Raw genomic sequence first — 13,321 nt, 5'->3', positions numbered from 1 at the left:
GAATTTGGTAACTCATAAAATATGTACGAATTAGCAAAAATCGTACGAATTTGTACGAGTGAGGTCGTATGAATTAGTACGAATTAGCCACCTCGTAAAATTCGTACGAATTGCCGTGAGATCGGGCAGTGTCAGCCCAGACTGTGAGCCAAGAAGCTCCAACAAAGCAACAGCTCATATTGATACAACTAAATTAAGGGTTCTTATATTCAAAATATTTGACTTATTCCGTCTTACATTCAGCAAGACAGCACATACAGTTTTTTTTTTTTTCTATTTAGATCCCCCTGCACAGATGTCTTCATAAATCCTAGTGTAATACCATGGAAATCCAACTTATTTTCCTCACCTTCCATGCACTGTGCCAATTCCTTTCCTTAGTTTATCCTTACACAATCTTATATTTCCATGTAATCTCTCCGGGTGCATCTTCCTTTGACGTGCCATTTCCAACATTAAGCCATGCATGGTAGCATTTTATCAAAGCATTACTCGCAAAAAAAATAAAAACAGCAGTAATAATTATAGCAGAAAGAGATAAACTTTGAAGAAAAGAAGTTGAAGGTATGCCTGTCACATTCTATTTGCTTAGAGATGTGCCCATTATCAAAAGCTGACAAATAAACTGCTAAAACATTCAAACAATTCCCAAAGCTCCATGAGCGCAAACGGGAAATGATAAAAATTAAAATTATTCTCATGCGTAAAAAATAAACATTGACAGGAAGCAGTATTGAGTGTTTCATGTTCAGCCGTCAGCCAGCTGAGTTAGATGTGAACGGCCCTGACAGCCGTGATTGAGTTTGACAGAACATATCAGGTTTCAGACTTGGTTTGGCACCAACTGTGAATTAACATACTGACACCAATCCACTCATTAACCCAAAGCACCCCCAAATGTGTTCTGGGGCTTAGACCTTTTGATATCTGATTGGATGGTATCATTCTGCTTATAGACATCACTTGAAATAGGCAGAGTCGATGAATAAAGCTCTTCTACGTCTCACTGTTAAATAAGGCATTGCATCTGGCTCTTGATACATCAGAAGACACCGAATGAGAAAAAACACTGAAACTGAATGATTTCCATCATTACCAGGAGATCCATGCCATAAACAGACCTGGTTATGTGTCAGACTGTCTGTGAAGAGTCTTGGAAGTGACATAAATGAGAAGTCGAGCACCTAATCCTGCAGGCTTGTGGCCATTAAGGATACCCTTTGGTTTTCTATTGAGCCATTGCCGTTGTTGAATGACCTACCTCTATGGTAGAACACACATAACTCAGGTACACTCTGGCAATAATGGGAAATCCATGCAGGACCTCTTATCGGACAATGTAATGGTGAGAATAAAAGGTCATGGGGAAATGCAAACGATAAAGAAGCCGAATCTAAATGACTATAACTGATACATGCCTCTGGTCATAAAGCTTTTGTGTGAACTAGAGCTTATAGCAAAACAACTTGAGCATGAGGTATGGTTATGTTTCATGAAATAAAATATGAGTTACATATACGTCACTTAGTAGCCTATCAGATTTCAGTTTGTTTTGAAATATACAAAAGGTTGTAACCTGCAGCTAGTCACATTACTGTCCTTGATACAGTTCAAATGCAAACATTTATTTTAAGATAATTTCATAAATAATTTACTCTATTTATGAGAGGATTTTGAAGACTATAATTACTGTGATTAACAACAACAAAAAGACACTTACGCTGGTCTGTATTTGATACCCCATTATAAACATCAAAAAGCGTGGTTGACACTTAAAAAGACGCATGAAGTTGCTGTCACATGTCCTCTACAGTGCCAAAACTCCACTCAGTGCTGCCCAAAACGCTAGTACGCTACAACGCCTCTGCTTTGGTGTGTCTGTAGCCAGTGGGTTTAATCTGTCTTTTTCAGCACACGGGCAATATAATCATCATATACAGTACACACGCAATTACAGTTGGGAAGAAGCAAGCTTTGTTTTATTAAAACTTTAACTTTTACTAAACACAGCCAGTCTGTTCAGAATGAAAGTGTCCAAACTGAAGTATTTAACATTTACAACAACTGCAAAGTTTACTATTAAAATGCAATGGTGCTGTACGGAAGTAAAAAAAAAAAAAAAAAAAAAATCTTTTTTTTTTTTTTTACAGCTGGCAGGCATGTGTATGGCATCTGCAGGGATATGGGTGACTTTGAATACAGATGCCTTTATGGAAGTTTTGCCACCCTTTACTGATGAGTACCTGAGTCATGTCAATGTGGGAATCTTCAGCATCACTATTGGAGCAGTTATGACTCTACTCGGAATGCTGGGGTGCTGCGGCGCTCAGAAAGAGAGCAAATGCCTTCTCATAATGGTAAATCTCAATAATTTTTTTACTTATATCAAAGTGCCATATGAATATAATGTTTTTACGTTAGTTTTGTTTGTATGTTCACTCTCTTCTGCTCTGTGCAACCAGTTCTTCTCCATCATCCTGATCATTTGCATTGCTGAGGCGGCAGCTGCAATAGTATCACTGGTTTATTCTTCATATGTGAGTCTTGCCCTAAACCACTGACCTCTCTGCCAAGCCTCCCCATCCCCCACTCACTCTTTGTCTCTCTTTTCATTTTATCTGGATGTAAATTCCCATCATACTCTGGCCATCATTAAATTAGGGGGTTTGAAATGGCTCCAGCACATTCAGCCACTTAATAACTCCCAGATTGCCTCAGGCGCTATGCCAGCACTCTCACTTTGAGCAATTTATCGCACTACAATATTGACGTTTAGGCATTTTATATGCAAAACAGGCGATTTACATACAGAGCTTCACCTATTTAGTGAAATGTGTAATAATTACAACAACTTTAAATGAGTTATGGAGGGTATGTTAAGAGAATAATGCCATTTAATTAAAAAACACAAAGGCCTTTTAGGGCAAATTAATTTTCCATTTAACAGACAGCAATCTCATTTAGTGCATTCAAATAGATAAACCTATATATATATATATATATATATATATATTGCTTTTTTTCTGTGGTAAATAATATTTAAAGCCACCTGGTTCATTTCATTCCCATCTGTGCTCTATTGATCTCTGTGAACCTTTAATGTATTTTTTTAACAGAACATTTTTAAATATTCATCAACAATGTCTGTAACAAATTTAGATGGTTGTCTTATCAATTCTTGTTCTGATCAACCAACTCTTTCCTTTCAAACTTCCAGGTGTGGAGGAAGTGGATCCTATTGGATCATTGTCAGTTGGATCCTATTCCAAAGTACTTGGTTAAAGCCTGCTTACCTTCCCTCTCTTCTCTGATTATTGACATCATATACACTTCGCTTGTTTATGGTATAGGTCCGTCTTCACTCAAAACCACTGTGATAACTCCTATACTTAATAAACCGGGGGCTGATTCAAGTAACTTGATCATTTTTGCCCCATTTCAAATCTACCGTTTCTTTCTAAAATACTGGAAAGGATTGTAGCAGCCTAGGTCTGGGATAATCTTTCTGATAATAGTTTGTATGAGCAATTTCAATTTCCGTCCATATCATAGTGTTGAGACTGCACTAGTTAAGATCTCTAATGACTTACTGTCAGCTGCAGACTCTGGACTTTTATCTATACTTATTCTGCTCGATTTGTGTGCAGCATTTGATGCTATCTAGTATAATACTGTTAGACAGATTGGAGTCTATTGGAATCATTGTTACCCCCTTGACTTGGTTTCTATCTTATTTTACAGGTGGTACTCAATTTGCACAGCTGAAGCAGATTAGATCAAAGCCTTTATATGTCAATACTGGTGTTCAGCTCCACTGAGCCCAGTTTTGGGTCCTCTTTTATTCATTATTTATCTTTTATCCCTTGGTAATATCTTTAGGAAATTTGCTATTCAATTCCACTGCTATGCCGATGACACACAAATTTACCTGTCCTCCAAACCTAGCTCTAGGACTTTTTCTCCATCTATCCTCTCAGATTGTTTAGCTGAGAGTGGTTTACATAAAATCTTCTTTAACTTAAAGGCAGTAAAACTGAAATTCTTCTTGTTGGTTTAAAAACCAATCTGGTCAAATCTAAATGTTCCTCTGTGAATATTGATAAGTTTCCAGTGTCTGTTTCGAAACAGGTTAAAAGTTTGGGTGTCATCTTTGACAGTACTAGTACTTTATCATTCGAAGAACATACGAAGAGTTCAGATGCAAAAGCCTCTAAAAGCCATCTGAAATTTTCTTCTAAAATGATCCATTTTATCAAGCTCGTATATTTAAGTTCAATAATTTCACTTGAATGGCAAGAAAAATTACCCATTAATTGTCATTTAAGTGAAATTACTGAATTTAAATATACGAGCTTGATAAAAATGATCATTTTAGAAGAAAATTTCAGATGGCATTTAGAGGCTTTTGCATCTGAACTCTTCAACAGTATAAACAGTATCATTCACTTTGAATATTTCCACATTTGTAATATTAATTGACTTTGTTCCGGCGCTCTCAGTAAAGAGCACTGTGATTCTTGTTCATGCTTTCGTTACTTTTCGAATTGATTACTGTTACACTCTTTTTTATGGCCTACCTTCAAAGCTTCTCTACAAACTCCAGCTAGTACAGAACTCAGCTGCTCGAATTATTTGCAGAACACATTACTCCCTAGCTTATTACAACACTTGCAATGGCTCCCAGTTAAATATTGTATTGAGTTGAAAATCATTCTTCTTACTTACAGTACAGGGCACTCAATAATCTTGCCCTTCATACTTATCTGACCTTCTTCATATCTACACTTGTACTCGTACTTTACCATCTTCTGCACTCACTCTTGTTATCCCTCAAATTCGCACTACTTCTATGGGGTCCCGAGCCTTTTAGTCTTGCAATGAAAGTCTTCTTGTTTTTAAATCTTGTCTTAAGATCCAACTTTTTAGACAGGCTTTTATGTGATTGCTTTTATTCAGTCTGTCCATTCTGTAATAATGATGATATGTTGTTTAATGTTGATTGTTTTAATGTGTTTATAAGGTGTCCTTGAGTGTAGGCGCCTATAAATAAAATGTATAATAATAACAATAAATTAATACGAACTTGTTATTTAATATTCTAAGTTTAATTTGATCATTTTAAATACATTTTAAATCTAATCACTAATTAAATGACATTAACCATGCTAATTCAAGGTCAGATATTATTGCATACAAGATCATCAGGTTTTACACAAATTACCATGCCATACAAAACACTAATAAAAAAAATACCAAGTGTAGTTTAGTTTCAGTCGTTATGGTGTCATAATTTGTAATGAAAAAAAGTATCACACTGTATATTTGGGGTGTTTGGTAATTGTGGATCTACTCCATTGGGATTTAAAATAGTCTTCTAGGCATTTATGCAAGCGTAGAATCAGTTTGTTGATGAAACATCATTTATATAGCTATCTGGATGAAACGTGGTACTTCATCAACAAGCCAGGGCGGTTAATGCTACTGGGGAGTCACCAGAAAGGAAGAGTGCAGGACATTCTTGTGAATTATACATTGACTAAATCATTTGGAGGAATGATTAAGCATGCAAATGCCCATTTAATGTGCTGTTTGTCACCATCACACGTTTATCCATTCATTCATTTATTTATTATCATGACAGAAGAAATTGGTGTTTTAATAATTCATGTGCAAGTCTTTGAGCAGCTGCTCCATTGTAGTTTCGATAAGAAATAGGCTTCACAAAGTCATAAGAATCATGCAGTATGGAACTGAATAGCATTACATGTTTACATTAACATGTAAAATTGTTATGGAATAAGCCAAATCGTTGTGGAGATTACGTTTTTTAATGTTCAATTGGTCAGAGCTGTTTATTGTGAGATCCAAAATGTAATCACTCCCATTTCAATAACATTTAGCTGATGTGGTGTCGTTTGGCAATAACATTTTCACTCTTTCAATTAAAGATTGTTATTATGATAAGAAAAAGCTCATTCAATTTACGTTCTTATATTGTATTACTTTCAGTTGACGTTATAAATGGAATTCTGTGCCGTACGCACTGGTCTCAGATCAGCAATTAGCAATCGCTCCTTTGCCTTGCAGTGCTTTGTCCTGTCTAGATTGTGAGAGAATTCCACCAGACATTGATGGATTATCTTGCATGGAATAACTCTACTGATCTGTGTAGCTTCCACTGCTTCATAGGTGGGAGGGGGAGCACTTTTAATTGTGTTTTGTCTGCACATCCCCACGGGCATGCTGACCACACCTTTCCCAACAAACACACATACTGTAGCCTACACACGTAACACTTATAGCAACAGAGTCCTTGTAACTAAAACTCATTTAGGTTTATTAATCAAATTCCAAATAATAAGACAGAAAGAAGAAAGTGAGGGTAGAGAGAGAGAGAACGATATGCACCAATGCATTTACATTATTATCACACATTCAGTTCTAAAAAACACCAAATAATAGGTGTACGAGTACTTATGTAATGGTGTTCTTTGTGCATCAAAGTGCACAGGAAATGCACACACAGAATAATGTGCAAATGTGTTTCAATAATATAGCAACTGTCCCAACATTTAGGTCTTAATCTTGCATGTGTAAAGTTGTTTTTACCACTGGCTGACCTGTAGGCATACTTCACTGCATTTCGCATTTCGAACTTGGATGATATTTGGCTTTGATAATGATTAAAGTTCAAATCAGTTCTCTTACACGAGTATCTCTCGTACTACGTAATATCTTACGCTATGGGGAAAACCTCTTTTCCACGAGATATTGAAGCCAAAAATTATCCTTAATTTTGAATTAATGTAAAACGCTGTGCGGCAGCAAGCAGACATATGCAAGACGGCTCGCGCGCCTATTGGCTGCCCTGCGGCAACAGCAGCAGCCTATCGAGAGAGGCCCTGCGTGACGTGATACCCAATGGGGGCGCTTCGTGCCCATTTCGTCACGTACCGCCAGAATAGGCGTGGCCTTGGCCTATAACTACGCTCGGCAGGCTGATACAAACTGATTTTCATCTCTTCAGCGAAGCACTACTGCATCGCTGGATCCGGAGTGAGAAGCCGCGCCATCTGAGTGCAAGCCTTCAGCGGGACGAGCCTTCGAGTCTGAAGCCGCTGGCCTTCAACTCGCCGCCTTCAGCATCCGTACCTGCTACGCTTTCCGGCGTTGATATCCTTTTACTCTGCTGAGAGTGTGTGTTCGCCGTCGCGACTCACACTCTCTCTCTCTTTACCTAAAAGAGCAGCGTCTTTTTTAAGATGCTTCGTTCCTGTGGCTCGTGCCGAGCCGCACTCAGCGACGGGGACCGCCATTTCATCTGCGTTTCCCGCCTGGGTAAGGATCATGCAGCTCTCGCGCTCGCTGAGCAAGCTATTGCCATGGTGACTCTGAGGACTCGCCTGGCATTTTTTCTCCGAGCCTGCACTCCCGCCCGCTGTAGTGCCGTGCCGTATAGCGCCGTACTCAGCGGGTCCCCGAGCCTTCTCCAGCCCGTGAAAGCTCGCCGGTTCGCCCGCCAGCTTCACCAGCTTCAATCGAGTCGCTCACTGACGGACAACGGCCGCCGCGTGCCGCCGCCTCTGCCATTATAACGACGAGATAGCTGCATCTGTAGAGAAGGCCAGCTGCTCTATCCTGGCGTCGGACAGTGAAGATTGGGCGAGCTCTGTGGACCTCCCCCCTTCTGCCAGCGAGTCGTTAGGGAAACGGGCCAGCATCGTGGCTAGCTTTCTTTACGTTATAAGAAAGCTACCCCGCCCCCGTGGGCGCGCGTCACCGGCGAAATGAGGAAAGAGTGTGTTTTAGTCCCGCTGAGGCCGGACCAATCTCCATTTCTCAAACATTTCTCAGCTTCTCTTAGTTTGAGCGGCTGAAAATGTCAATATTGCAGCAATGAGCCTGTTGTATAACACGCACGCCTGCAAACAAACGCCGACACACACAAAACTGTGATGACGCTCTCTTATCTGCTCGACGCCCCCCCCCTGGGCGTGCGTCACCGGCGAAATGAGGAAAGAGTGTGTTTTAGTCCCGCTGAGGCCGGACCAATCTCCATTTCTCAAACATTTCTCAGCTCCTCTTAGTTTGAGCGGCTGAAATGTCAATATTGCAGCAATGAGCCTGTTGTATAACACGCATGCCTGCAAACAAACGCCGACACACACAAAACTGTGATGACGCTCTCTTATCAGCTTGAGCTAATGTAAGCTTTTGTTGTTTCCCCCTGTGGCTCAGTGGCGAAACCCAAAACCTTCGCACGGGAGACCCGTGTTCAATCCCAGCTCTCGCAGCAGATAAAATTTAGTCTCGCCGCGGCCAGACTTGCACCGAAACTTTTCGCTCGTTCAGTTCCAAGAAAATGCGACAGTTCCAGTGTATTTTGCAGTAAACAAGCCGGTACCATGGCCCGCTTGCCTGCACACAAATGCCGTTTCCACGGCGACCCAGAAAAATCATATAAGCAGTGTATTTTCTGGTATTCCGGCCACAGCCGATGGTGTTATGAGTGTAATAAAAATGCCCACAGCCCAGTGTTCATTTCTACACACAAACACAGCCCGCCACAGTGCAGGGCTCGCACAAATGAGATCGACTCATGTCAATTGTGCATTAAATGTAGTGAATGTGCCCACAACCCAGTGCCCACAAACACTACACACTGCATGTGCCACGTTTCAGTAAAACGAAACCAACACACATACAGTCAGCTAAGGCCCACGGTGTTTAAGTCTCGCCGCGGCCAGACTCCACCGAAACTTCTCGCTCGTTCAGTTCCAAACAATGTGACTGTTCCAGTGTATTTTGCAGTTAACAAGCCGGTACCACAACCCGCTTGCCTGCACACAAACGCCATTTTTACGGCGACCCAGATAAATCCCAAAAAGAGTGTATTTTCTGGTATTCCGGCCACGGCCGATGGTGTCATGAGTGTTGTAAGAATGCCCACGTCTCAGTGCCCATTCCCACACACAGACACAGCCCGCCACAGTTCAGGGCTAGCACAAATAAAATCGACTCATGTCGATTGTGCAAAAAATTTAGTGAATGTGCCCACGACACAGTGCCCACAAACACTACTCGATGCATGTCCCACGGTTTCTGTACAAACGAAACCAACACACATTCAGTCAGCACAAGCCGATGGTGTTCTCAGTGCAGTGAGTGTGCCCGCTGTCCCGCACCCACATTCCCTCACAGACACGCTCAACCCCACGGGATTTTGTCCCGCTCGCTCTCTCCCCAATCTGTCATAGAGATATCGAGCGCGATCAGGCTGCCCGCCGTGATCAGCGCGCCCCCCACCTCGCACACTGTAAACACAGTGTTTATGTCTCAGCACACCGAAGCTTTGCCGCGGCCAGAGCCCGGTTTTTATTCTGCCTCTAGCTATTCACGCAGATGCGTGGGCAAAGCTTCCCGGGGTATCAGAATGGGTGTTGAACACTATAAAAAGAGGCTATTCGCTACAGTTCGCTCGACGTCCCCGACGTAACACGGCGCGAGTCGAAAATACGGTAAACAACAAAGTATCTCATCTACTTCGAGCCGAAATAGCGAAACTACTGAGCAAAGGGGCCATAGAACCTTTATCTCAGGCTCAGAGCGAAGGGGGGCTATACAGCAGATATTTTCTGGTACCGAAAAAAGACGGGGGTCTCAGACCCATTCTAGATCTACGGCAGCTGAACAGAGCGCTTGTGAAGTGCCAGTTCAGAATGCTGACAACCAGGAAAATCCTCGCGCAAGTTCGCCAGGGAGACTGGTTTATGTCAATAGATCTGAAAGACGCCTATTTCCAAATACAAATAGCGTCACGTCACAGGCAATTCTTGAGATTCGCCTTCGAGGGCCAGGCATATCAATACACAGTCCTGCCGTTCGGCCTGTCCCTAGCACCCCGTACATTTACGAAGTGCATGGACGCGGCTCTCGCACCCCTGAGACTTCAGGGCATGTGAGTCTTGAACTACTTGGACGATTGGCTGATTCTAGCTCGATCACACTCAGAGCTCATAGAACACGGAACCACGTTACTCGAGCATCTCGAGAATCTGGGTCTCACAGTCAATTGGGCGAAGAGTTCGCTGTTTCCCAGCCAGAAAATGTATTTTCTGGGAACAGTGCTGGACTCGCTGTCTATGACAGCACGTCCGTCACCGGAGCGCGGACTGGACATTCAGCGCGCCGCGAAATCCTTCCGCCGCGGCTCTATAGTCCCGCTCAAAAGGTTTCAGAAAATGCTGGGCCTCATGGCCTCAGCATCTTCGGTATTTCAGCTGGGCCTGCTTCGCATGCGCCCACTGCAGTTATGGCTGAAAGCGCGAGTTCCACCCCGGGCATAGACCTCTGGTCTGTTTCGCCTCAAGGTCGACATGGAATGCGTTTCGGCTCTGGAACCTTGAAAAATAGCCGACTGGTATCAGTCAGGCGTGAGTCTGGGGACTCCCTTGAGTGTGAAGGTGGTGTCCACGGACGCCTCCACCTCGGGATGGGGAGCGCTGCTCGAGGGCAGACCGTTCTTTGGCCAGTGGTCAGAACGGGAGAAGCTTCTACACAGTCGACAACGCGCTACGGCGCTTTTGTCCCCAGTTAAAAGGCCACCACGTCTTGGTCCGGTCGGACAATATGTCAGTGGTGGCATACATAAATCGCCAGGGCGGCGTCAGGTCCCGAAACCTTTACAGACTGACGGAACACCTCCTGGTCTGGGCTCAGCACAACCTGCTTTCACTGAAAGCAGCGCATGTGCCTGGTCGCCTGAATCTGTGACCAGACAGTCTGTCCAGAAACAATGTCCCAGCAGGGGAATGGTCGCTGCACCCGCAGACGATCCAACTGCTGTGGGAGACATTCGACAGAACGCAAGTGGACCTGTTCGCGTCTCAAGAGAACGCTCACTGTCCGAGCTTTTTCTCCAAGAGCAGGGATGCGCTGGCCCAAGTATGGCCCCGGTGCCCCCTCTATGCTTTTCCCCCCGCCTCGCTCCTGCCTCAAGTGCTGGAACGAATCAGGGAAAACGGATGCCCAGTGCTGCTCGTGGCTCCGCTCTGGACGAACCAGATTTGGTTCCCAGTTCTAATGCGGCTGACCAGCACTCCCCCGTGGCCTATACCAGTGAGGAGAGACCTTCTCTCTCAGGCAAAGGGCTCGATTTGGCATCCTCGCCCGGAATTATGGTCCCTACATGCATGGGCCATCAACGGGTACCCGCTAACCTCCCGGAGGGAGTGTTAAACACGATCACGCAGGCTAGAGCCCTGTCTACTAGACCGCTCAATTCCTCGAAATGGTCAGTGTTCTCTGCCTGGTGTCAAGCTCAGGGCTTTTCACCCGTAGACTTCGGAGTCACAGAAGTGCTCTCCTTCCCTCAGGAGCTGTTGGATAAGGGCAGAACCCCATCCACGCCCAAAGTATACGTGGCGGCCATAGCGGCGTTTGCAAAACTGACGTCTGGCCAGTCACTGGAGAAAAAATGACCTCGTCGTGCGTTTCCTCAGGGGAGCTCGGAGGCTGAATCCTCCCAGACCCCCCCTCAGTCCCTGTGTGGGACCTTTCTACGGTTTTGGAAGCCATGAAAGGTGCCCCATTCGAGCCAATCCATTTGTCAGACATGAAACATCTGTCTTTCAAAACGGTGTTTCTTGTGGCTCTCGCTTCAGCGAAGCGCATAGCGGACTTACAAGCGCTCTCAGTAAGCACGTCATGTATGGAGTTTGGGCCTAATGACTCAAAAGTCATACTCAAACCAAGGCACGGGTACGTGCCCAAATCCCTCAACACACCGTTCAGGGCCCAGGTTATTTCCCTGTGCGCCCTCCCGGTTCATGATGAGGAGGAGGATGCGAGTCTCCTTTGCCCTGTCAGGGCACTGAGAGCTTATGTATCCCGCTCGTCTGTCAGACAGACCGAGCAGCTCTTTGTTTTGTTCAACGGACGCTCCAATGGACTGGCCGCATCAAAACAGAGCCTATCCAGATGGATAGTCGATGCCATAGCGCTGGCTTACACTTCTAAGGGCCTGCAGTGTCCTTTGGGTGTCAGAGCGCACTCCACGAGAGGCGTGGCCTCGTCGTGGGCGTGGTCTAGTGGGATTTCCTTGCATGATATCTGTATGGCGGCGGGCTGGGCATCGCCGTCTACATTTAGGTTCCCGCCTTACAGGCCAAGCTGATGTCGGTATAGAATTCAGTACTATCTGCCCCGCTGCGCCGGCGCAAAATGCTGAGTTTTGCTTGTGCATCGTTCACTGATCGATAGAACAGCTCCATGGGTGTTGGATAACCCGTACTTAAACCCAGTTCAGGCTGAACACGTTCACCCTGTCTGCGTGAAACACTGTTAACATAACTAGCTCCTGTGGGATGCTATTTCATGGGGAATGATGCTTGTAGCCTCTCTTCTCCGACTCTCTGTGAGTCTACGGTGATTATGCACTTTATGAGCCCCGGGCTACTGCCCTTGGGACTTTGGTGTCGGATCCCAGTATGCACGGCGTGTTGCATTGTGTTCCCCATAGCGTAAGATATTACGCAGTACGAGAGATACTCTCGTAAGAGAACGTACTCGGTTACTAACGTAACCTCGGTTCTCTCTAGAGAGGGAACGAGTACTGCGTATCTTGCCGTGCATACAACAGCGCTGGTTCGCTTCAGTGATGAAAACGAATCGGTTTCCTAACGTAACCTCGGTTCTCTCTAGATGAGGGAACGAGTGTTGCGTAAGCTAGCTTACGCTACGGGAAAGATTAATCTTTTCTGAGAAATTGAAGCCAAAAAATTATCCTATAATTTTGTAGCCATTGTCAACGCAGTTCAGCTGCAGCAGACCATGAGCGGGCTAGCTAGCAGCTCATTGGTTCGCTCACAGAAAACTGCTTAAGCCTATGAGGAGACGCGAATGAACTCTCGGCCAATGAGAGTCTGACATGCTCTCATTGCGTCAGAGCCCGCCGAAACGGGCGTGGTCAGAGAGTATAAATTCGCCTCCCAGGCTGTAAACTCTGGTTTTCATAGAATGAAGCGAGAACGCTAGTAGCACAAGCACGGCCAGGAACGCAATACATACCTGCCAACTTTTGAGTTTTGCTCGGCGTGAGATTTGTTGACGGGGGGGGGGAGGGGGGGTAGGGGAGGGGGGATCCGGGGGTAGAGACGAGTGAGATTTGTTGACGGGGGGGGGGGGGGGGGGTAGAGACGAGTGAGATTTGTTGACGGGGGGGGTCTCGCTCGCGCAAGGTCTCTCGCTCGCTCTACGCGGTTTGGAGCACAATCTCTGTCTCGCATGCACGCTCGCTCTAGATAACGGGAGATTTTTAACG

At 44.7% G+C, this 13,321-nt stretch overlaps 1 protein-coding gene across 2 annotated transcripts in view; it reads left to right on the top strand.

The window, feature by feature from the left end:
* The window catches only part of LOC130091352 (tetraspanin-1), a 34,290-nt gene that overhangs the window by 2,663 nt on the left and 18,306 nt on the right, over window positions 1–13,321 (top strand). Inside the window, exons 3-4 of one of the 2 annotated variants that reach the window (XM_056259181.1) lie at window positions 2,151–2,357; window positions 2,463–2,537. In XM_056259181.1, coding sequence (XP_056115156.1) covers window positions 2,151–2,357; window positions 2,463–2,537 — 282 coding nt within the window. The remainder of the gene's footprint in view (window positions 1–2,150; window positions 2,358–2,462; window positions 2,538–13,321) is intronic. The other variant, XM_056259190.1, reaches the window with a different exon arrangement.

The sequence above is a fragment of the Rhinichthys klamathensis genome, unplaced genomic scaffold, assembly GCF_029890125.1.
Source record: "Rhinichthys klamathensis goyatoka isolate OS25496 unplaced genomic scaffold, OSU_Roscu_1.1 h1tg000007l_1, whole genome shotgun sequence".
Classification (NCBI taxonomy): Eukaryota; Metazoa; Chordata; class Actinopteri; order Cypriniformes; family Leuciscidae; genus Rhinichthys; species Rhinichthys klamathensis.
This window is presented reverse-complemented; position numbering and strand designations above follow the sequence as displayed.